The following is a 25,156-nucleotide window of genomic DNA, read 5'->3' as shown; positions in this document are numbered from 1 at the left end:
GTCCTACACAGTGGCTGTGCCATTTTACATTTCCACCAGCAGTGAATAAGTGTCCCTGTTTCTCAACATTCTCTCCAACATTTGTAGTTTCCTGTTTAAGAATGGCTCTTCTAGTTGGTGTGAGATATCTCATTGTGGTTTTCATTTGCATTTCCCTAATAGCTAGTAAAGCTGAGCATCTTTTTGTATTCTTTTTAGCCATTTGTATTTTCTCTTTGGAAGAATGTCTACTCATATCTTTTGCCCATCTTTTTTCTTTTTTTTTTCACTTGTGTTAAGTTTTATTTCTCGCCACATTGAATCCTGGGAGAGGGGCCGGAAGAGCAGGCTATTTTAGGGACATGTCATCCAGAGCTCAGAGAAGTCAAGCAACCCTCCTGAGGTCACACAGCAGACGTGAAGGGGTTCCCGCAGGTGTACCCGGCAGGGGCTGGCAGAGAGCAGGGCAGGGCCAGGGGGCTGGCTGGGCCCCCGGGCTGACCGCTCCAGCCCTCGGCAGGTATTTATTGTTTTTGTCCATCTTTTAATTGGGTTGTTTGTCTTTTTATTGTTGAGTTGTAGGATTTCTTTATATATTCTGGATATCAAACCCTTATCAGTTATGTGGTTTCCAAATATTTTCTCCCATTGAGTTGGTTGCCTTGTCATCCTTTTGACAAAGTCCTTTGAAGTTTAGAGATATTCAATTTTGAGGAGTTCCCATTTATATATTTTTTCTTTCGTTGCTTGTGCTTTGGGTGTAAAGTCTAAGAAACTACTGCCTATTACCAGATCTTGGAGATATTTCCATACATTTTCTTGTAGGAGTTTTATGGAACTGGTTCTTACATTTAGGTCTTTGATCCATTTTGAATTAATTTTTGTTGAGGGCCATCCCTTCCTTTTAACCAGCAGAACTCCCTTTAGTATCTCTTGTAGGGCCAGTCTAGTGGTGATAAAGTCCCTCAGCTTTTGTTTATTTAGAAATGTCTTAATCTTTCCTTTGTTTTTGAAAGATAACTTTGCTGGATATGGAATTCTTGGTTGGCAGTTTTTGCTTTCAGCACTATAAATATGTCTTCTCACTGCCTTCTTGCTTCTGTGGTTTCTGATGAGAAATAGGCACTTAATCTTATTGAAGCTCCTTTGTGTGTGAGGCTTTGTGTGTGACATGTTGCTTCTCTCTTGCAGCTTTCAGAATTCTTTTTTTGTTTTTTGTGTTTGAAATTTGATTATAACATGGAGTGGTGTGGGTCCATTTGAGTTCAACCTCTTTGCTGTTCTGTGAACATCTTGGGTATGTATATTCATCTCTTTCATTAAATTTGAGAAGTTTTCAGCCATTATTTCTTTCAGTATTCTGTCTGCCCCTTTATATCTTTCTTCTTGCTTTGGGGCTCCCACTATGCATGTATTGGTTCCCTTGATGGTGCCCACATGTTCCTCAAGTTCTGTTCACTTTTCTTCATTCTTCCTTCTGCTCCTTGGACTGAATGATTTCACTTGTCTTGTCTTCACATTCACTGATTGTTTCTTCTGCCAGCTCCAATCTGCTGTTAAACCGCTCAAGGAAAATTTTCACTTCTGTTATTGTGGTATTTAGCTCTGTTTGGTTCCTTTTTATAATTTCCATCTCTCTATTGCTATTCTCTTTGTGTTCATATGGCATTTTCCTGATTTCCTTTAGTTCTTTGTCCATGTTTTCCTTTAGGTCTTTGAGCATATTTAGGACTATTTTATTAAAGTCTTTGTCTGGAATGTCCCAGGTCTGATCCCCCTCAATGATGGTTTCTAATGCTTTAATTTTTACTTTCTGTGTCTTTGTATGTTTTCTAATCTTTTGTTGAAAACTGGACATTTTGATATTTTAGTATATTATTGCTGGGATTTAGACTCTGAGGTGGTGGTTCCTTATGCTTGTATACAGCTAGTGTTTTGACAGAACTTTCCTTGAATGCCAGGAGCTAACAACAACAGTAACAACAAATAAAGAAGGAAAACAAGAAAACACCTTTCCTAGTCTTTGCATATTCGTCTCTGTGAGAGCTCTCCGTATCCATATGTTATCCATAGGTTGAGTTTGGAGAACAGCTCCAGGACAAAGCATAGGGGCCTCCCTGATCCTTTCTGGGCATGTGTCTTATAAAGACCTTCCATGTGTGGCCCTAGAAGTCCTCGATTTACATGGTTTGAATATCCCCTCTTTCCTAAGAAACAGTGTCCTCACAGTCCCTGGCCCTGCATTGTGTCTCCTACAATCAGCAATCCCTTGTTCAGGGCAGTATGATTTGATTTATCTCCCACAGAGTTCTGAGGCAGAGCTTGGTGAGCTGCCTTCTACACTTTGGGGGATGGTGTCTCCCTCAGGCCACCATCAGACAGATTGGGCAAGACATATGTGCTCCTGGAACCGGAAACAGGGGTCTGAACTGGGAGTGTGGGGCTGCCCAGCCCTGAGCTGGTGAGGGGTGGGGAGGGGCTGCACAGGGCACTGGGAGATCCTACCTGTTTTATGTAGCCTTTTTCTTGATTTGGCACTAACCCTGATACTGCAATCCTTTAATTGTTTTAAGGAGCTTTGAGAGAGATGTTTTGCGAGTTCTTACTGGTTGTTAAAAGCTTCTGTAGGCGAACAGAGCCCAGAAACACCTCATTCTGCCATCTTGGTTGGGGGCAGGCCCTGTACCTTGATTTTTTTTTCACTTAATATATCTTACAGGTATTTCAAAATTAGCACATGCATTTTTTTTTCAATCAGTTATATAGTATTACATTGTATAGATGTGTCCTTACGTATTTAACTAATTATTTATCGATAGCCATTTAGATTATTTTCAGCTTTTTATTAAAAACATTGTTTTAACAAATAATTTTGTGCAGGTGAAATGTTATACCTTATTGTTTAAAAAATGTTTAGTGCTTCATAGTTTGGCAGTTTTCAGATCTTTCTGTCTTAGGAGAGACTGTGGAAGGACCGATGCTGTCTCAACTTTGACATATTGACATTTTAAGCTGGATAATTCTTTGTTGTGGGGGGCTAGCCTGTGCCTTGTAAGATGTTTAGCAGCATCCCTGGCCTCCTTCACCAGATGCCAGTTCCACTCCCTTCCTGATCCCACCACCCAAATTGTGACCAAGGGACTCTTGGGTACAAAATCGAAGCCCTGTTTGAGAACTGGTGATACATGCTTTCCTCTTTTCCGACTATGAGGAGCTGCAGAAGTCAGGTATGAAAGTTATACTCCTCCTTATCTGTGGGATTCAATGGATTCCAAAAAGAAGAATTTAGGGAATGGATATAGGAATATCTCAGAGAATCCAGGGGGTGCATTAAAGCTTTGTGATGACCTGTTACCTGTCAGAAACCAAAGCAGTCCAACATTCCGTCATTATTCGGCAAATGCTTGTTGAATGCCTGTCATCTGCCAGGTACTATGTTAGGCAGTGGGTATTTCATGCTGAAAAAAGAGGTGCTACTTCATGAAGCTTAAGATTTAGAGGTAGAAACAGGCATCAAACAAATAAATATATATAATAAACAGTATAAATTCTGTTGAAGAAAAAGAACCCAGATTCTATGAGAGAATGAAAGAAGGGACCAAATTTAGAGTGGGGATGGTAGAGAAGTAGCCACTGAAGGCTTCTAAATCTGAGTTTGTTTTTACTAGATTCGGGGAAGGGGCTGAGAAGAGTATTCCAAATAGAGGGAATAGCATGCATTTGAAGTTGCCAAAGTGGGAAAGCTTTTCTTGGAACTGAATGAATGCAGGCTGAAATGGAGAATGATTGAAAGGGGGGGTGAGGGTGTTAAGTAGATTAAGATAAGGGTGGAAAGGTAGCCATTGCCCAAATAATGTGTAGGATGTCGGTAAAGGGGATGACATCCAAGCCCTGTGGGAAGCCATAGAAGGGCTTTAAAAAGGTGAGTGATATCATCTGATTTATATTCTAACGAGATTATTCTGGCTGCTGTGTGGAATATGTATTGGAGGGAAGCAAGAATGGAATTAGAGAGACCTAGTAAGGCTGCAGTAGTGCAACTGAAACAGATCAGTTGATAATGATATTAGATTGATGGCAATGGGAATAGAAGGACGTGAACAGATCCCAAAGAGTTTGGAGGTGGAATAAGAAAAAAAAAAAGAGTCATAATTTGAATGTAGATGCGAGAGGGGAGGATAGGATGTTCAGAGTGACTGTGAGATTTCTGGCTTGAGTGAATGGGTTTAGTTGCTCTTACAAGAGATGGGGAACACAGGGTATGGAGCATCTGTGGATGAGGGGGCAAGAAAAGAGCCAAGACTTCAGTCATAGATATGTTAAGTGGAGAAAAGAAATCAAGCATTGTTTCAAAGAGCAAGTGGGGGAGGTGATTGTGGTCAGCTAGGTCTAATATTCTAATGTTCTGAGAGTATTAATAAGGCTTATTTGTTGGTGAAGATTCCTGAGGTAGACTTTTAACTACTGTGATTTCTTAAATGCTTGAGGGGAAAGGTTTTTAGCCACCATTTGGAGATTAGGGCCCATAGGAGAAAAGGATCTTAAGAAAACACCTGTTGTTTAGGGCAGCTTTCCTAACCTTTTCCATAAGAAGCAAAGCCTAGAAAAACATTTCTACGGTGAGGTTTGTGTACAGCTGACACTTCATCAGCCCTGAAGAAATAGGCAGTCTGTAGCAGCAAGATGCAAACATGAATGTTTGTCTTGTTCACTTTAGTATTCTTCCTTTCCTGGTGGTGAAACGTTGCTTTCTACTTTAGAAATCAGTACTGCTTTAAAATACTGCAGATTTTTCTGATACCTTCTGTTCAGTGAATATGAATATCAGAATTTGAAGATTTATATTTGGGGTGTTTGAACAATTCTTGTGGGCATCTTTCTTTTTTCAGTTTTTCCTTTTGCCTCATTTTAGAGCTAAGCAAAGATACTTATTTTGTTAGTGCCAGGAAGCCGGCAGTTTCCATGGCAACTGACAGACTGAGTTTACTGTGGAAATTTCCGGAATTAACAGAGCTGCATTGCAGAAAGATGCATAAAGCAGTATTCATCTAGAGCTCCTAACAGTGTGGACTCAGAAGAACAGTTGCAGTGGTGTGCGGGGTATGTGTTTTGTTTATTTTCCTGTTTAAGGAGGATTGCGAGTTATATCATAGATAGACCAGGCGGATGCTGAGGAAGGAGTAAAACATCATGAGACATTTTAGTCTATGCTGTCTTGATAAAATCAAGGGTGTTAAGGGAAAAAGGAGGAAAGAATCTGGAAAGGAAGATATGTTTGATGGCATTGGGAGGAAATCAAGTTAAGTGGGGTAGAAGAATGCGATAATGAAATGAGGATAAAATAGTTGAAATGAATCAGAAAATAGAAGATTCTTATGGATGGTAATTCTAGGCATGAGAAAGTATTTATTTAATCAAAAGAAAGTTAGTTGGTTTTAGCAAGTTTGAGGAAGCAAGTTCCCATGTCCAGGAAGAAAAAATGATAAGGTATAAATTATTACTTGCTGAAAGATATGTAGATATGAGAACTGCCCAAGCTGTTAAATAATGAGATTTGCTGACTTCTTAGTGTACTTACTTAATGGATGAAAGAATCAGGGAAGGATTATCAGATCCCAGTCCCACTCCTTATTGATTGCTGGAGTATTGTAAGGAAAAAGTCTGAAATTAAATTCTGGAAAAAAACTTGAAGGCATGGGTAGGTAAGTGGAGTTTCTTATCTTCTGGAGGGTAATTGTGGATTTTAAAGAGAAAACATGAAAAATGAATAGATGTCATTTAGGTCATTTAAGTGGTAGATATCATTTAGATGAATGGATATTATTTAAATCATGCAGTCTGTGAACGACAGTCCATGGGCCAAATCTGGCCCACTCCTTGTTTTTGTGAATAAAGCTTTATTGGAACACAGCCACACCCATGTGGTTGCATATTGTCTGAGGTTGCTTTCATTCTGCAGTGGCAGAGTTGAGTAGTTGCCACAGAGACTGTGTGGCCTGCAAAGTTTAAAATATCTGGCCCTTTTCTAAAAGTTTGGTGACTCCTAGTTTAGATGGCGTATTAGATTCCTAGAGCTGCTGTGACAAATTAACACAAACTTGGTGACTTAAAACAACAGAAATTCATCTTCTTACAGTCTGGAGGCCAGAGGTTGAAATCAAGGTGTGTCAGAGCCATGCTGCCTCTGAAGGCTCGAGGGTGGGTGGGTGTTGGGGGGGGGGGTCCTTCCCTTCTTCCAGCTTCTGGAGGCCTTTGTTTGTGCCGTGTCATTCCAGTCTCTGCCTCCTCTTCACATGACCTTTCCCCCTGTGTCTCTGTCTTTTCCTTTTATGTCTCTTGTAAGGACACTTGTCATTGGATTTGAGGCCCACCCTAATTCAGGAGCATCCCTTCTTGAGATCCTTGCCTTAATTACATCTGCAAAGACCTTTATTCCAAATAAGCTCACGTTCTGAGGTTCCAGGTGGTCGTGTCTTTTCTTGGGAACCACAGTTCAACCCACTACAGATGTTATTGAAGAATGGGTTTGGTTTCTATGTTAAGAAGAGCCAACTCTTGGCAAATAATCCTTTTGAAGCCTATGAAGAGTGTACTGTGTTGGAGACTAGTTGACCTGATGGTGAGGATATTAAGCTCGTTTTTCAAGGACAGGGTGATAACAGGCCTCTTTGAAACCATAGAAGACAGCCTCTGTGATACAAACATGAGTAGCAGAGTAGAGGAAGTACTAACATATTCACAGTAGAAAAAGTACTAAAAATTCACAGGAAACTGAGAGCAAAGTGAATTTGGAATTTTAATGAAAGAGTTGTCACCAAAAATAAGAGTTTTGGGGGATGTGACTTAAAGCTAGATTATGGCAGTGGAAAAATATTTATGATTCAAAGAAGTAGATTTAACGCAAGGGCAGTGGAGTGGCAATGTAGAATGTACACACCAGTGTATGTATCTATGCATTTGAGACTTGACTCTTGTTGGAGAGCCTTTGGGTGAGGATCAGTGATAGCATTGTAGGAGTATACAGACTGTCAGGCTGGGCAGGGGAGATGCTCTGTGTTGCTTTCCTTTTAGCATATGGGCTCACATTTGGAAGCCATAGTAGTTAGAGTAGATATCATTGATCTTTGTATTTCATGGGAGTGTTGTTTGGCATATTTTGGTAATTTCTTAAATGTTTAAGTATTAATACATTTACCTGGTGAAAAATCAAACAGAGAAAGGCTGGTAAGAAAAGCAAAGGTCTCCTGCTTCTTCCCAGGCCCATTTCTTTGAGGCAAACACTTTTAACCATTTCAGTTTAATTCCGATGATTATCTCCATAAAGTCTGCATCAGGGGTTTCACTTTAAGGTGCACAAGTGAGGATGCAGGCATTAGGCTCGGGTCTCTCAAGTCCTTAATGAGGAGGGTTTCCTGTGCAGCTTCACATCCGCTTTGGAATCTCTCCGTTTCCTCAGTCAGTTGGGGCAGTGCCATTAGAGAAAATCCTGCCAGCATAAACCGTGCCAGCATTTCCATACTGAGGTGGGGGACCCGGAACACATTCCCTGGGTGGACCTTCAGTTAATCCCCATTCTTAGCCCTGTGTTTCACACCTGCCTCTACGCCTGTTGACTCTGAATCTCACTTCTCAGCTCTGTTTGCCACCTGTCATTCAGAAATTTGTGGAACAGGTAAACTCGAGTGCTCAGAATGCTGTCTTGAGCTGGAAGCATTACATAAAAATTTAAAATAATCAGTGAACTGCATGCATCGTAGCCCTTCAGGCAGAAGAGCTAGGGAGAGCATCAGAGTTAGGCCTTAGGCACTGAGGAGGTGTTCCTAAAGCCTGGAAATTTAGTTGCTTATAATTTGTCCTAGAAATTAGAAGCAAGTGGAAGAGTTATTTGGGATTAATTTTAGATAAGACAGACTCGATTCATCATTTAGATGTTGACCAATGCTTATAGGAGCCCTTTATATCCAATGAGCCTCCCCACATAGGAAGGACCGATCTGGTTGTGTAACTTACTTCTTTTTAACGTATGTTAGAATTCATGTGGCACCTACCCCTAGGCATTGAGGATTAGAGTTCTGAACAAAACATGTAAAATGTGAAACATAAGAGAGGATAAATTTTGGACCATAGCAAAAACTTCTAGAAGGAGCATCAGAGAGATTATAGGGCTCAGGTATTCCTGGAATGTTAAAAATTGCACTGATCTTATTGTATGTAAGTAAGAAAACCACATTGAAGGGCTGTATCAACTATATGGGGTGGTGGAACAGAGATAGTAAAATGTTAATAATACACGATAGGTTCCCATTTTAGATCTTTTTCCAGTGAGAAGTCTCATTCTCCAAGGAAAGTTTAGAAATAATATTATTAAGGGAAATTGTGTTTGGATGAAGAGATAGTAATAGTCACTAGAGTCTTAGAATGAATTTTGGTCACTAGGCCCTCATGAACTACATTCTTGGATTTTGACTGAATTGAAGATCTTGAGATTATGCAGTAAGGTGGCACTACTAGCTAGGAAGACACTTGTGTTTGTGTATTTTTGGGGGTGCGGGGAGGAGAGGGAACTAGATTTTACGAGTTTTAGAGTAGTAACATTTAATGTTGATTCCCCAGAATATTATAGAATCTATTTTTAAATAGCTTGTTAACACTAAGAAAAGAACGAACTGAACCTTTCCATCCAAATTGCGGTTCACTGAAAATAAGCAGATCCAAACTTGCCTAATATAATTTTTTGGAAATGCTGCTGGGAATATAAATTAGGAATATGCTGTGGACTGGGTATGTCTTGATTTCAACATACATGGGCACAGAGAAGGAACAGTAAGTCTAATCCAGGATTCTCAGGGAGGGTTTCTAGAAGGACAAGACTAAAGTCTGTTTCCTTTTTAATTGAATTGTTAGTCTGTGATTATGTATATCCAGAATACCAAATTGAGGCATTAGGAAGCCAAGCGAATGAAAGCTTTCTTTTTTCCTTCCTTTAATAAAATATTTGAGGTGCATTTATGCTCCCATGTTGTGTTGTATGCTTAAGCCTAAATAGCTTCATAGAAAGGTTCAAATTCCCTTGAATCCAACTATTATTAGACTTTACCTATTTATTTTCCCATTAGTATCTAAAGTACACATAAGAAAGTAGAGCATGATAAAGTTTAGTGCATGGATTAGGATTAAACTGGTTGATGTAGCCTAGATTTCAAGTAAGTATATCTTAAAGAATACATGTGTTCATGAATTTGTCTGTAAATCAGATTTATTTCTCTAAAGTCCTTTTTCTCATTGATTTAAATTTTGATAAATGTCCCCGAGAAATAATAAAATTAAACTTGAAAATGTGTTCAGAGGGATATTGTTAAAAGACAGTTCACATAGTAATATGAAAAATTAGCTATGGATTATAAATGAAAAGTAGTTGAAACTATTGACTTTTATGTGCTTCAGGAACAAAAGTTCTGACTTTGTAAAAGCAATCTCAGAATTTAATGCAAAGTGTAGTAAGAGTAGCATCATCCTGCTAAAATACTTACTGAGGAACAAAGATGAAAACACAGCACCAAAAATGAAGAAAAGTTAATGCAAAACTGTATAGGTCTCTACTAATAGTAAGGCAGCCAGAATAAACAAAGTAATTTACCCTTAGGAAAGGTGCCCACCTGTGAGCCACTGGTCTCAAAGACCCGAGTATCTTCACCCCCTTTCCTGCCCCTTCACTCTCATTTCATCCAGCGAGAAAGTGCAGCACAAAATAACTATCGGGAGGGAGAAGTGGATGTTTATGCCTTGTATTGGCCAAGTGTGGTCATTGTAAGTCATGTGGGAAGGAGTGAAGGAGGGTCCTGGTAGCAGTACAGACTGAGAACTGTGTTTGCGTATTTTCTCCTGTCAGTACAGAGTACAGTATTAGAGGACATGGAAACGGGGGCTAGGAGAATTAGTCATTGCAGCGGGTGTTGACTGGTAAAACACTGAGTGCTGCACATCTCAAATATGCTTGTGAACTAGAGATGTATGAGAGGCAAATTCCTGTCACATAGGTGAGAGGGGCCCAGGGACAATCTTCTCCCCCCTCCCCTTTCACGCTCCCTCTCAAGAATTTTACTGAGGTCTAATTGACACACAAATAAACTGCACATATTTAAAGTGTATAATTTGATGATAAGTTTTGTGAATTATCATCAGTCAAGGTTATGAACATATCCATCACCCCCAGTCATTTCCTCCTACCCATTTGTAGTTTTTGTATCTAGACATTGAATTTATGTCTTTCTTATCTCCATTTAGCCTATTGCATCTCTCCTTTAGTTTCTTGAACATGCAGATTATAGTTGTAACTGCTGTTTTATGTCCTAGTCTGCTAGTTCTCACATCTCTTTCATTTCTGGGTCAGTTTCAATTGATTGATTTTTCTCATTATGGATCATATTTTCCTTCTTCTTTGCATACTGGGTTATTTTGGCTTGCATGCCAGATATTATTGGGTGTTTTGTATTCTTATAAATATTTTTGAGCTTTGTTCTTTTGTTAAGTTACTTGGAAGTAGGTTTATTTAATCCTTTTTGATCTTGCCTTTTAGCTTTGGTAGGTGGGGCCAGAACAGCTTAGTCTAAAGCTAATTTTATCTCATTAGAAAGGGAAAATCCTTCTGAATATTCTCCTTGATTCCCCATGAATTATGATGTTTTCTACCCTAGTGGGTGGTAATAGGAACCTACTTTGTGTGAGCCTGGATGTTGTTCCGTCTCATCCTTTTGGGTGGTTCTTTTCTTGGGATTGGGTGGGTTCCTCACAAGCATGCGCTGATTAAGGAGGCATGTCTGTGGGGCTCTCCCTGTGCAGCGCTCATCTAGTGCTCTGCCTTGGGAACTCTAGCTGCGTTGGTCTTCCCAGACTCCCCGATCCATCTCTTAAACATAGGGATACTGCCAGGATCTGTCCCTGCCTTGCAGCCTGGGAACTCATTCCAGGCAGCAAGTTGGGGCAATTGTAGGGTTCACCTTGTATGTTTACTGTCTCAGGGATCACTCACCCTTTGTTGCCTAATGTTTAATGTTTTCAAAACCATTTTTTCATATAATTTGTCTTTTTTTTAGTTGTCACCCTTGTGAGGATAGAGTCTGCTTTTGTTACTCCATGTGGGCGGAAGCAGAAGTCCCAAACTGACAGTGTAAGATGGGAATGGGAATTACGGAACTAGGGAACAGTATCTCGATGACTTTGAGAAGAGTGTTTCTCTGAATATTTCCAGGATTCAAAATATTCTTTACAGAAATAATTGGCATTACTAATACAGTGGAAGACATCATGGCATTTGTAAAAGAGGATCAGAAAATCTTGAGAGAAGGTAATCAGATGAGTAGGCAGCAGAATTACAGAAAAGGGAGATAGATGAGGAAAAGAGACATTCCTAGGACACTAAAAATGCAACGGCAAAGTGAAATCCATAAAACACATGCAGTAGGAGGAGTGATGCAACATGACAGCAAGAGAAGAGAATGTAAAGGGATGATTGATTTGAATGTTTTACATGTAAGTTCATAAATACAATGGGATTTATGAACTTACATGTAAGTTCATGTAACTTACTGAATGTTTCACATGTAAAACATGTAAATACTGAATGTTTTACATGTAAGTTCATAAATACAATGGGAAGGTAAACAACAAACTGGGTAAATAAAGGCCAGTGCGGGACACAAGTTGGATTAGCGGAAGCAATAACAACAAAACAAAGAAGCACCCTGGGGAAGGGGGGCTCTTGGTCAGTTAATAAAAGAAGAAATGCTGTTCACCAGATAACATAAGAATGTTCAACTTGAGGAGTAGTAAAACAAAACACAGTTTTAAAAAGTGATGTAACCAATCACCTTTCAAGTGGGCATGAGGAAAAAGGGTGCTGTTGACCGAGCAGAGTGGGCGCCCCCACTGCTGGTGCTGGGAAATCAGTGCACCTCACCATGCAGCAGTTAAAATGATGTGACGGATTATTTAGTGCCCCATATGTTAATGCTGTATTAAGTGAAACCTATAAAGCACTTAATATATATGATTTTCTATTGTTGTAACCTATACATATAGTATAGAAAAAGTGCAGATGATATTTACTGAATAATAGTGTTTTTTTCTGGATTATGGTTGACTTTTTTTCTTTTTTTAAATTTCCCTTATTTCCCTTTACCTGTGCAGCTTTAGGAGGGGTTTAGGATTGAGTAATCTGGCTCTAAAAAGAGGTTCAGGTACTTCTGCCCTGAATATGCACATCGAACACATTATATTTGGTGGGGTGTGGGAGTGGAGATAGGGGATACCTAGAGATAGCCCAGGCTATGCCACTATATTGCTTTTGTAAAGAGAAGAAAGAAAACACAGGTCCATCCATTGATAGACAAGCAGCTTTGTAAGACATGAAATACATGTATTTGGAATGAAATACAGCCTTTCTCAATGTCCAGTGTGGTCAGAGTTCTGCAATATTATGTCACAGTTTTTTGTTTGGGACATGTTTTCTTTGCAACAAGGGGATCTGTAGGATTGCAGAAATTTATAGATTAGTCTTGGCCAGTGAAAGAACAGCAACTGAAGTGACTGAGTATTAAATAGTGAATGGACAAATTTGTCACATCCATCCAGAAGATGAGTTATTCAAAGAAAGTACTTGAAAAGGAATTCATTGTAAACATAAAGCTCAAAAATTCTGTTTTTCGGATTCATTTAACAAACTAATTCCTTGATTTCAAGTTTCTTTCTACTGAATTTTAGTCTAACAGGGCTTAAATTGGATGGATTTTATTCCTGTTTGAACTCCAAAGTCTCCTAGTTAGCACATTTAAGTATCTAAGTATTTAATGTGAGACAAGACCCATGTTACCATCACCTTGTGTGTTTTGCCAACACTACATTTGTGAGAACAAATATTTCACTTGTATTAGAAACCCATAGCTTTTGGGTCAGTTTTTCTGTGTGTGTGTGTGTGTGTGTACACGTGCAGTTTTCCCTAGAAGATAGAACTTTTGAGTCTCTAGAACCAAGAATTATTACTTGTGGAAGTTAGATGGGCTGTAGGAAATTGGTTAAGGGTTTTATAGGTTAGAGCAGTGTTTTTCAAGGCAGTTCTTTTAGCTTGTTTTCTGGAATCCTCCTAGGGGCATCACTGGTCTCTAACCACTAAATACCAGTAGACTTCCCTGTCTCCCCCTCCCACATTCTGCCAGATACTGGGGATGTGGGACAGGTCCTTTCGTTGAGAATGACTGGGAAATAAAATAGAGTTAGGGACTGTATCAATTAAAAATAAGTTTGTTTGCATATATACAACAACAAATAACAGTTTAAACAAGATAGTTTATTTCTCTTTTCTTTAGCTGAAGTCTGAAAGTAGGCCTCCTAGGGTTGGTGTAGTGGCTTCATTGTTATCAGAGCCCAGAATCCTTTTATTTTCTGTTCCCTCATTCTCAGTACTAAGTTTCCAACTCAAGGTGCTGGAGAATGGCTGGACCTCTAGTCGTCACCAACATTCCAGGCCAACAAGGAGGAAAGGAAGAAACAAAAAGGACCTTCCTTCTAGCTGAATCAGATCCTTTTTTTTTTTTTTAACTTTGATTTTGAAATGATTTCAAATTTACAGGATAGTTTCAAAAATAATATACATACCATATAGAGAACTTCAACATATCCCCCTCCCCCCAGATACCCAGGTCCTACAATTTCAGTATTTTGCAATCTTTGCTGTCTTTTTTTTTTTTTTTTTCCTCTCTATTTTTCTCTTTTCCTCTTTGTCTCTTTCTTTCTTCCTATTTTCTTAACATTTGAGAGCAGGTTGCACACATCATACTTCTTAAATACATGATACTTCATGTACATTTCCTACCAACAAAGATAATTCACTTAGGTAATCATTAGTGCATTATCAAGTTCAAGAAATTTAATGTTGATATGAAGCTTACATTCTATATTCTGATTTTTTTCTTATGTCCCAATAATGTCCTTTTGAGCCTTTTCTTCTCCATTCTTTGATTCCATCCAGTATCATGTATTGCATTTAATTGTCATTATCTCTTTAGTTTCTCTCTCTCTCTCTTTTTTTAAGTTGCGGAGACATATATACCACATAAATTTTCCCTTCCCAACCCTTCCCAAGCATCCCATTCGGTGATGTTAATCACGTTCACAGTGTCGTGGTGCCCTCACCACCATCTGTTGTCTACTTTGCCTTCACTGCAAACAGAAACTTCGGTGTTCATTTTGCATTTAGTCTCCATTGCCCCACCCCCACCCCATACCTGTTCTTTACTTTCTGTCTCTGTGAGTTTACATATTCTCTGATGTTTTCTTTGTGGTTACCTGGGGCTTCAATTTAACATCCTAAATCTTTAACAGTCTTGTTTATTTTGATAGCATACGTAAACTATGTTTCTAAATCCCTCCATTCCCCCACCTTTATGTAGTTCTTGTCACACATTGCATGTCTATACATCCTGAGCCCAAACCATTCATCTATCCCAGCATTTTATGCATTTGCCTTTTAGATCCTATAGGAAGTAAAAAGTGAAGTTACAAACCAAAAATACAACAGTACTGGTATTTCTGTTTACCTATGTCATTATCCTTACCAGAGAATTTTATTTCTTCATGTAGCTTCAGTCAGTTGTCTAGCGTCGTTTCCTTTTAATCTGCAGAACTCCCTTGAGCTTCCCACACTGACACTCAGGACCAATCTGGTGGTGATGAATTTCCTTAGCTTTTGTTTATCTGGGAATGTCTTAACTCCAGCCTCATTTTTGAAAGACAGTTTGGTTGGCAGTTTTTTGCTTTCAGCACTTTAAATATGCCTTCTCCCTGCTGCCTTCATGCTTCCATGGTGTCTGATGAGAAATCAGCATGTAGCTATTGAGGCTTCGTTGTATGTGACATGTTGCTTTTCTCTCTTGTGGGTTTCTGAATTCTCTCTTTATCTTTGGCATTTAACAATTTGATTGTAACTTGGAGCAATCTGGCTTTATCTTGTTTGAAGTTTGTTGAGCATCTTAGATGTATATATACATGTCTTTCATTAAATTTGGGAAGTTTTCAGCCATTATTTCTAGGGATATTCTCTCTGCTCTTTTTTTTCTTTTCCTTCTGGGACTCCCACAATGAGTATATTGGTATGCTTGATGGTGTCCCACAGGTTTCTCAGGCTCTGTTCACTTTTCTTCATTCGTTCCTCTTTCTGCTCCTCAGGGTGGATAATTTCAATTTTCTTATCTTGAAGTTCATTGCATCTTTCTTCTGCCAGTTCTAATCAATGTTGAACCCCTCTAGGAAATTTTAAATTTCTGTTACCATGGTCTTCAGCTCTGATTGGTTCTTTTTCATAATCTTCATTTCTCTTTTGATATTGTCTTTGTGTTCATCTTTTGTTTTTCTGATTGCCTTTGGTTCTTTGTCCATGTTACTTTTAGTTTCTCTTTAAGCATATTTAGGACTATTTGTTAAAAGTCTTTTTCTGGAATGTCCCAGGTCTGGTCTCCCTCATTAATGGTTTCTAATGCTTTAATTTTCTCCTTTTCCTAGGGCATCACTTCCTGTTTCTTTGTATGCTTTGCAAATCTTGCTGAACCTAAATATTCTGATATTTTAGTGTTTTATTCCTGGAATTTAGACTCTGAATTGGCTGTTCCTTAATATTGTATCCAACTAGTGTTATAACAGAGCTTTCCTTGAATGCCATTTGCTAACAATAACAACAGAACAACAAAAAATAGAAGAAGGAAAAAAGAAATAGTGAGTTTGAAGAGTACTTCCAGGTCAAATCTTAGGGGCAACCTTTTTGCATGTGCCTCTTGTCTTGGGCATGTGCATGTGACCCTAAGAATTCCTCTGGTTACAGGGATACAGGTGTCCCCTCTTCCCTAGCAAACAGTCTCCTCCAGGTCCGGGGCACTCCACTGTGTGCCCCACAGCTAGCCATCCCTTACCCCAGGCAGCGTGACTTGACTGCTCTCCCATAGCGTTCTGTAGGAGCCGCCTTCTACCCGCAGGGCAAGTTTTGGGACAGCATGTCCCTCAGGCCACCACCAGGCAGATGGGGCTGGACATAGTGCTGCCAGCATGTGCAGGAGGGTTACCTGTTCCCTCTGAAGCTGGTCCTCGTATGTGCCATGGGAGTGTGGACCACCTCTGTGCTGAACCTGTGAAAGGATGGAGGAGGGGCCAGCCAGGCCACCACAAGATCCTGCTGCTTTTAAGTGGCCTTTTTCTTGATTACGCCTTTGGTTGTTATGACAGGCTCCTTTTCTGGAGCTTTTAGAGAGATGTTTCTGCCAGCTCTTGCTGGTTGTTGAAAGCTTCTTTGGGGTGGGGGATAGGGGCATCTTGATTGGGGGTGTCTCTGATGCAGCTCTTTTTATGTTACCTTTATATGGCCACATTTAATTGCAAGGAAGGTTGGGGGTGTGGCCTGTTGTCTCAGTGATTCCCCTCCTGAATAAAATTGGGTCCTGCTAAGAAGGAAGGCGAGGAGACCAGATACTGGGTGGCAGCTAGTGACTCTTGCTGAGTTTCCCTGTTTCTGAGTTTTCCAGCTTTAAGTAGGAATCCTGGGCAGTGTTTCTAGGCAGCTAAGGGAGACCTGTGTAAAATTATGCATAGAAAGTTGGGAAAGGAAAACACCTTCTCTGTTTTCAAGAAAGTGATATCCAAAGAAATCAGTGAATCTTTTTTTTTCCCTTTAAGAGGATAACTGTCAATAAATATTTATTGTTTGGCAAATAAAGGCAGCCTTACACCTGTTGGTTTTTTCTTTTTTCTTATGTCCATAAAATGTCTATTTAAATAAAATTGAGTTATATTTTATGATCAGTTTTTTTAATTAAATTCAGTTTTATTGAAATACATTCACACACCATACAGTCATCCATGATATACAATCAACTGTCCACAGTATGATCACAGTTATGCGTTCATCACTACGATATATCTCTGAACATTTTCCTTACATCAGAAAGAACCAGAACAAGAATAAAAAATAAAAGTGAAAAAAGAACATGTTGGTTTTGCTCTTCCCCAGTATTCTCAGAGTGTGTTTTTTTACAGTTCATAAGCAAGCTTATTTCTTTCATAAGTCTCCTTATTGTAGTTTAGGACAGAAATAATGGTTAGCAGACTGCACATGATCCTTTGTTACCCTCGAATCTTTTTTGGTGAACTTTTTCTAGAAATGGAATAGAGTAACACTTTGAAACCGCCTTTGTAACTGAATTTTACCAACAGTATTTGTCTGTGTCCTTTTACAGGGAGACCACAGGGAATTTGTTTCGGGTTATAGGGTCTATTACATAACTGAAAATTTTGGGGCCTGGAACGTCTTAGGTCATAATGCAGTTATTTTTTCATTGAACTCTAGGACTTGCATAATTACATTTAGTTTTATTACTATCTGATATTTTGTTAAAATTTTGGAAAATGTTTGGTCTTGGTTATATGGAAGGTTCTGAGTTAAAAAAAAAAAAGCGCTTCTTTCCATTTGTATTTGGAACCAATTAAGAGAGATACAGTAGCCAGATAGATCAAGATTATAACGTTTGTCTTTTCTTGATAAATTTATTGGAAACCTAGGTTTTCATTTGAGGCCAGAAGAGAGTTTGCTAACTCCTTCTGTTCTTGAGTTATTCAGACTTAGCTGCCCGATCAGTGGCAGCCTCTTTTAAGTCATGACAGACAGAGAACTAGGATAAACCTTTTCTCTAGGCAGACTGGCTTTGAAAGAGAGGAAACGAGCTGAGTGTGTCCAGTTTCTGAGGACCCAGGTGAGAGATCAGATCCCTTCATGTAGAACGATGAGGCATGGGGAGTAAGTGTTCCCTCTAAACGGTTGGAAGGGGGTAAGCCTTAAAATCTTTGACATCCTCCATTCATTTGTATGGCATCCATCTATAAAGCTAGGGCATGTAATCTTTTAAAGAGGGGCATGAAGATACTGACTGCCCAGGGCATAAACCCTGTCTATTTATATTAATCAGCAAATCTGAAGGTTAGCTACAGTATGTCCACAAATGTAAGTCTGAATGATTTTTTTTTTTTTTTTTCAAATTTTAATCCTTTGTGTTATCTGTATATTTCACCAAAGTTTATTATGGACACTGAAGTACTGTTTACCTTTACATAGGACAAAGTATTTTAAGGGTAAGCAACATCAGCCTATATCTAAACAGCTGCTAGCTACTCTAGTATCTATCAACAAATGTATTGTGCTTGAAATACTACATTCAAGAGATAAATTATTGAATAAAAATTAAAAAAGAAATCCATGGAAAACTACACAAGTAGTGAACCCTAAGTACATGGACTGTAGTTAATAGTGCAATTATAAAATTGTGTTATTGTTTGTAACAGTTATTCCACACCAATGCAGGGTTTTAATAATAGGGTGTTATAACTAACTCCTGTATTTTATGCATGATTATTCTGTAAACTCACAACTTTTCTAATACACAATGATAAAAAATTTAAAAAAGATACGCTATTGAATTCAGATTTGTGATTTGTGGGCATTAAAAAATGTTATGCAGCTGATTTTTGGACTGGACTGTGTATAATTTGAAAATTTAATTGCAAGTCCTATTACAATAAAAACTACTAAAACTTAACTTCATATTAAAGACATTGAAAGCCAAAGCTGTAACTAGATAGTACAAATGATTTGCTGATTAAACAGAAGGACTTGTACAGTCCTTTCAAATTTATTGGAATGGGATCCCTGTTTTTATTAATGGACCCTGTTAGTGGAGACTCCTCCTAATGGGACTTTTCTGTGTAGGCGGTTACAGTATGCTGCCAGGATTGTGTTCCTGTCTGAGAACTTGGGTTATTATTTTGGAACCTCAATCTCTTGCTTCTTTCTTGGGTGGACTCAAAAAAGAGAATGATGGAATATCTTGGTTTATTTTTGCCCATATTATAGAGCACTTAACATTTATTTTTGAAGGACTGTAAGAGTACAGTGTAAGTTCCTAGGCTGAACTTAACTTTCTGACAGGGCAAGGGCTTTGGGAAAAACTGTTATTATTAGACAAATTGAACTAATTTTCAGGTAACAGATTCATAATAAAATGACTGAGAATTTCTGATACTGTCTGGTAGAAGTAAAACATAAATCTTGTTTAACAAATTTGCCCCAAGGTAGGAACTATGATTAAGGTTTTGGCTACTTGGTGCTGTTGCCTCCAGTGACTGCTGGAGTTCAGTGGCGGAGAAGGGTTCTTCTGGTCAGGCTTCCGGATCTTGTCGGCTTAGCACCATAGCTATGTTCAGCCCATTTTAGAAGCCATTTTGGTTAGATTAACTGTTAGATTAACTTTTTTCAATGAAATTGGTCCATTTTTACTGAAAGATTGCCAGCTCAGTATGAATGAAGACTGTATGAACATGCTTTGGTGACGTCATAATAGCAGCTCATTTTTCTGTGCTCTTCACAACTCTTTTCCTCACTAAATGATAAACATGGATTTCTGGTGGTAATCACAGTCTCCTGTTCACTGTTGTTTTAAAATAACTATTACAATACAATTCATATAAAATATGTGGTTTGGTGGCTTACAATATATTGAGATTTGTGCGTTATAACAAAATTTTAGAATATTTCATTAGCCCAAAAAGATACCTTGCATCCCTTAGCCCCAAAATCTGTTCATATTCAAAAGGAAAAGAAGGACCTTATCCAGAAACTACCCAGCCGGCTAAGCTATGTTAGCCTTTAGCAGAGAATTCCGTAATGCTAAAATTCAGTCTTTAATGTATTAGAGTATTGCAGCTCTTTTTTTTTTTTTGGATCACTATTTTATTGTTCAGTGTAATTTCTTTGCCTGTTCAGTTACAGAACGTGGTGCTCAGTTGTAGAATGTATTGCACCTTTTAACATCTGATGTGTACAACCCATATATTGCAGCTCTTCTGTCATTCTCTGATTTTATATAGTAATATTAATTTCATTTATCAGGAATGCTAGCAAAAGTCACCTTATGATACACCATAATCCTGAGAGTGATATTCCATCACCTTTGCCATATTCTGTTAGTTAGAAGCAAGTGACAAGTGCCAAACATACTTTACGAGAGGAGTTTACACAGAGGAGTGAATCCCAGGAAGGTGGGATCTTGAGGGCCCCCTTAGAGCCTGTCTGCTGCAGCCCTTAAATGGATAAACAGTTTAAAAGCTTTGCTTCCAATTTACAAGTGATTTTAATGAATTTTTTTCAGCTACCCTCAGTGTAGACTAGTGCATGTTTCACCAGTGACGAAACTGAGCCACAGAGATAGTACTGAATTGCCTTGATCATAGAACGATTATCATTATACATGGAATTTCTTTATGGTAGGATATTTCTTGGCTTAATCTGCCTAGTTTAGGAAAAAGATTACTGAGAAAATTTGTCACTGGAGTTGATCTACTTGTCTAGGTATCATTTCCATCTTAAAAGTACAGTACAGGCTTTACCTCTGTACCCAGGTAGATTTATATGAATCATCACTTATGCCACTGCTTTCTAGGCTCCTTGTGATTTGAGGTGCTCGAGTACAAAATAATATGGGTGAAATTATTTTGTAAGCTGAAAAGTACTTATATGAATGAAAGCTAGTATGATTTATTAATATTATGATTTGAGAATCAGGCATTTGGAATGTTGGTTCACTAAATTGTTATTTAGACAAATTATAGCAATCTCTGAATCTTGGTTATTATTAATATTAGTACAAATAATTTTCTGGGAGAGAGATTTTGTAATTCTAAATATTTTGACATCCTTAAAAGTAGCCACAAAAACCAATTTTGTTAACATAAACAAACATTCCCAAACCTGAAGGAAGAGAAATAAATAACAAGGGACTTAAAATTTTCTTTTTTGTTTCACCAGATCAGATTTTTAGAGAGATTCTTACCATTTGAATGTAAAATTGAGAAATGTAGTTGACATTCAGTGGAATCTTTTCTCCTCATGTGTGCTGCCCTCTTTAGTTTGATACAGTTTATTACCACACATTGGGAGGGTGTATGTATGAGAGAAAGAGCGATTGATTTTATACTTTTCATTTGATTCGTTTTCTACAAAACATGGTTAGAAGTAAATCCTTTGATCTCCAGGTTGGGATTTGGAGGGTGATTTTTTTATTTAATGAAAAATTGTAGTGAGTGAGCTTTTCTGTCCACAAGTGACCAGTTTTTCACTCCACTGCTTTATCTGTTGAACAAGGGTTAAAAGATTCAAATTTGACTAACAGATGACAGTTTTCCTCCTGGAGCTCAGTTACGTATTCATTTAACTGTTCACCCACCTCAGCCTGGCATTAAGAACAGTACAATATACCAGGGCAGTAGTTCCCAAACTTTGCTGCGCATTGTAATCACCTGGAGATGTTTCAAAATACTGAATCCTGGCTGCCATCCCCAGGTACACTGATTTAATTGCTGTGGGGAAATACCTGGCTATTTGGATTTTAAAACTCTCTCTAGGTAGTTCTAATGTGTAGCAGCATTTTGGAACTACTGCACTAAGGGATTGAAGTCCTGCAATAATTAATATTGGGTAAGGTAGGATAAGGACTTTTTGGAAATGGGGTTTCGACTCCTGGGATTCTGCATTTGATAGTGCAGTTTTACAAAGTTTGAAAATGATCTTTTATTTCCAAATGAAAGCCGGTATGCAGAATTAGTTTCATCAATAAATGGAAATTTAATTTTAGGTCCCATTGAAGCTGTGTCTGTTGGCTTATAAGTAGCCTAAATTCAGGTCTTTTTTGGTTGAATATGCAGGAAATCAAACTGAAAGAAAGAAACCAAAAAACTTCCAAAACCTGGAGTTCAGACTGCTTTTAGTAACTTATGAGAAAACAAGTTTTCCCACACATTACTCAGTGCTAGCTAAAAGAAAAAAAGTTAAAACTTATTTAAAATGTGGAAAAATTGCTTCCCAATATTTTGACAGAGAGAGACTGAGAACACACAGCATTGAATCGTCAGGAAAGCTGAAGATCTCCCCTGAGCAACACTGGGATTTCACTGCAGAGGACTTGAAAGACCTTGGAGAAATTGGACGAGGAGCTTATGGTTCTGTCAACAAAATGGTCCACAAACCAAGTGGGCAAATAATGGCAGTTAAAGTAGGTGATGCCCATAATTGTTTTTGGTACTTTAATCCATTAGGTGAAATTTGGTGGTGGAAAAATGCCCCTATTATTCTGTTCTTAACTCTTGTGGTGCTTAAACAGTTGCTTCTCAGGACTTCTTTAGGGCCCTTTGTATGGAGGTTGTCTTGTTGGTGGCACGTGTTCTCTCTCTCTAGAAACAGGAGTGTGTGAAGTGTGCTTGCCCATTGCATTTTTGGCATGATGCATTAACGTGTTTTACGCTTCAGGCCCTCCCACTGCCAAGGTGAGTTGAGGCCAGGTGGCCGCCCCTGGGAGCAGGGCAGTGCTGCCTGAGCAGGCGGGAGCCGGAAGAGGAGGCAGCACGCGGGCTGGGCAAGGTGCGGGGCTAGGGCTAACAGCAGTCTTGCTGACGGTTTCCTGGAGACCACACACATGCTGTTGCCACTAACCTCAACCTTACTCGGTCCTGACCGGCTCGGCTTCTGTTTGGTTATTGCAAATCAACTCAGTACTGCCCTGTTCCCTGGTTTTCAAGTTGTATTGAAACGCATACTTTGTGATGATCCTGTCACAGTCTGTCCTCCTTGAGAGTGTCATGCCACTTAATGTGTTCATTTTCAAAACAATCAAGAATGGCCAGAAATGGAGTTTTGCGCCATAGCCTATAACTGACAGGCTTAAGTTGCTACCTGTCAGGAACTGGTAGTTTCCACCCGACTCCTGATGGGTCCATGTAATTGTAATCTGTTCATTTGTTTGTTCAGACGTTTAATGATTGTTTCCTCTGTATAAGATTTTTTGGGAAAACTGGGAAGTAGAGGGTGGTGATTTAAAAAGAAAAAGACCAAAAAAAAAAAAAAAAAAAAAAAAAGCTAGATATGGCCTTGTCTTCAGTGAATGTAAAATTCCTCTGGAAACAAATAATTTCCCAGTTTGCAAGAATAGAAAATGGGTTTGCAAAGACAGTCCTAAGTTAATCAACTTCCTGTATAAACCTCTATTTGGAGAGTTTGTTGATATGCCTCAATGGGAGAAAAGCCTCAGGTTCTTGTTGGACTTTTGAAAGTGGATTTGCACCCTGTTAATATAAAATGCTAATTGTTTAGAAGTCTGTCATGAACAAAATCTAACTCTGATTTTTTTTAGCCTCCTTAATTGTTGCGCTTTCTATTTGCTGGGTTAGATCAAACTAATAATAAATTATTGGTGAAGAATTTTATGATTTTCTCTGTGGGCTTGTAGCCTTGTTTTTGGTCATATTTCTTTTTTCAATGCAATGAGAACTGTGGACTTTTTTTCTTAGGAAAATGCATACAAAGTCAAAATTTTGCATATAATCCTTAAATCTCTGAAGATGAATAGGCTAAGGAATTCTGTTCTAGATAATCTTTTGAAATAAAATATTTTCTTTAGAATGTGAAATAATTTTATTTCTCAATTATTTTGTGCCATTGCAATGTAAGTGCAAGGGACATCATTTTATCTAGAATCTTCTGGATTAGTGTTACATTGTACTCATCTATTATCCATGCATGACATCCAGTTTTGGTTGGCTGGTTCTTAAGAGACAACTTTCATATATAGCTAAAGTTCTAAACTTTTCTTCTAGGTGCTAGGGAAATTAAAAAATTTATTTTCTGCCTTTTTTCAGTCTTTGCTATTTGTGCTTCATTATGTCAACCACTGTCTAATCTGTTTTAATAACGTGTGCAGCCTTTGGCCATGGTTAATAGGTCTCAAAGGTAAATAAAGTTCATTTTGGTGTTAAAAAAGTTTTTCTCAGTGATTAATTTGATATTACAAGATTTGGAACTGTATAATAACTGCTTAACTTTTGAAGGAATTTAATAGTGCAAATAGGAAATTGTCCAGTGTTTGTAATCTACCCTTAGAAATGGCTACTGCGAGAGCCCTGGTTGAAATGCTGTTACAACTTCCAGCTCTTAAATGCTTCCAAGATGATCTTGGGATCTACAGATGGGTAACTTAAATCTGTATGCATCAGGTGGTATAGTCTACTTTTGTTTAACACCTTGAATTCTTGAGCAAGCTTAACTGGGATGTGAACAAGGGGCATTTTGACTTGGATTCCATGACTTCATTAAAACTGAAAGAAGAGGTGGCTTTGCATTAATCTCCACTACAAATTTACACTCATTTGATGACTGAAGTGGGCAGTGAAGTGCAAATTTTGAAACTTATTTAGTGTTGGTCTCTTTAAAGAGCCTTTCAGGAAATGAAATAAGCTTCAGTGGCAGAGAGATTCCAAAACGAGCCGAGAGATCACTCTGGTGGGCACTCTTACGCACACTTTAGACAACCTTTTTTAGGTTCTAAAGAATTGGGGTAGCTGGTGGTGGATACCTGAAACTATTAAACTACAACCCAGAACCCATGAATCTCGAAGACAGTTGTATAAAAATGTAGCTTATGAGGGGTGACAGTGGGATTGGGAATGCCATAAGGACCAAACTCCACTTTGTCTAGTTTATGGATGGATGTGTAGAAAAGTAGGGGAAGCAAACAAACAGACAAAGGTACCTAGTGTTCTTTTTTACTTCAATTGCTCTTTTTCACTCTAATTATTATTCTTGTTATTTTTGTGTGTGTGCTAATGAAGGTGTCAGGGATTGATTTAGGTGATGAATGTACAACTATGTAATGGTACTGTAAACAATCGAAAGCACAATTTGTTTTGTATGACTGCGTGGTATGTGAATATATCTCAATAAAATGATGATAAAAAAAAATAAAAAAAAATAAAATCTTTGAGAAACTGAAAAAAAAAAAAAAAAAAAAAAGAGCCTTTCATTACACCTGGGGTAGTTTGTTCCTTCATCACTTAGCCATACAGAATTGACAAGCACAAATAGGCAGAGGCAGTGTATGATTAAGAAGGAGTTAGATAATGACGTTTTAGATGTAGATAACTCGATCATACTGTGCTTACTGAGTGCCCACTGTGTTTACTTCTGAAAGGACCACAGAGATTTAAAAGAAATAAGAAAGTGTTTTGGACTCCTAAGCATTTACCACTACTGTTGGTGAAAGGAGAA

The 25,156-nt window shown here is 38.4% G+C and overlaps 1 protein-coding gene across 2 annotated transcripts in view; it reads left to right on the top strand.

The window, feature by feature from the left end:
- The window catches only part of MAP2K4 (mitogen-activated protein kinase kinase 4), a 136,386-nt gene that overhangs the window by 43,224 nt on the left and 68,006 nt on the right, over positions 1-25,156 (top strand). For both annotated transcript variants that reach the window (XM_037808528.1, XM_037808527.1), the window contains one exon: positions 21,938-22,112. In XM_037808528.1, coding sequence (XP_037664456.1) covers positions 21,938-22,112 — 175 coding nt within the window. The remainder of the gene's footprint in view (positions 1-21,937; positions 22,113-25,156) is intronic.

This window comes from Choloepus didactylus, chromosome 18 (assembly GCF_015220235.1).
Source record: "Choloepus didactylus isolate mChoDid1 chromosome 18, mChoDid1.pri, whole genome shotgun sequence".
NCBI lineage: Eukaryota > Metazoa > Chordata > Mammalia > Pilosa > Megalonychidae > Choloepus > Choloepus didactylus.
This window is presented reverse-complemented; position numbering and strand designations above follow the sequence as displayed.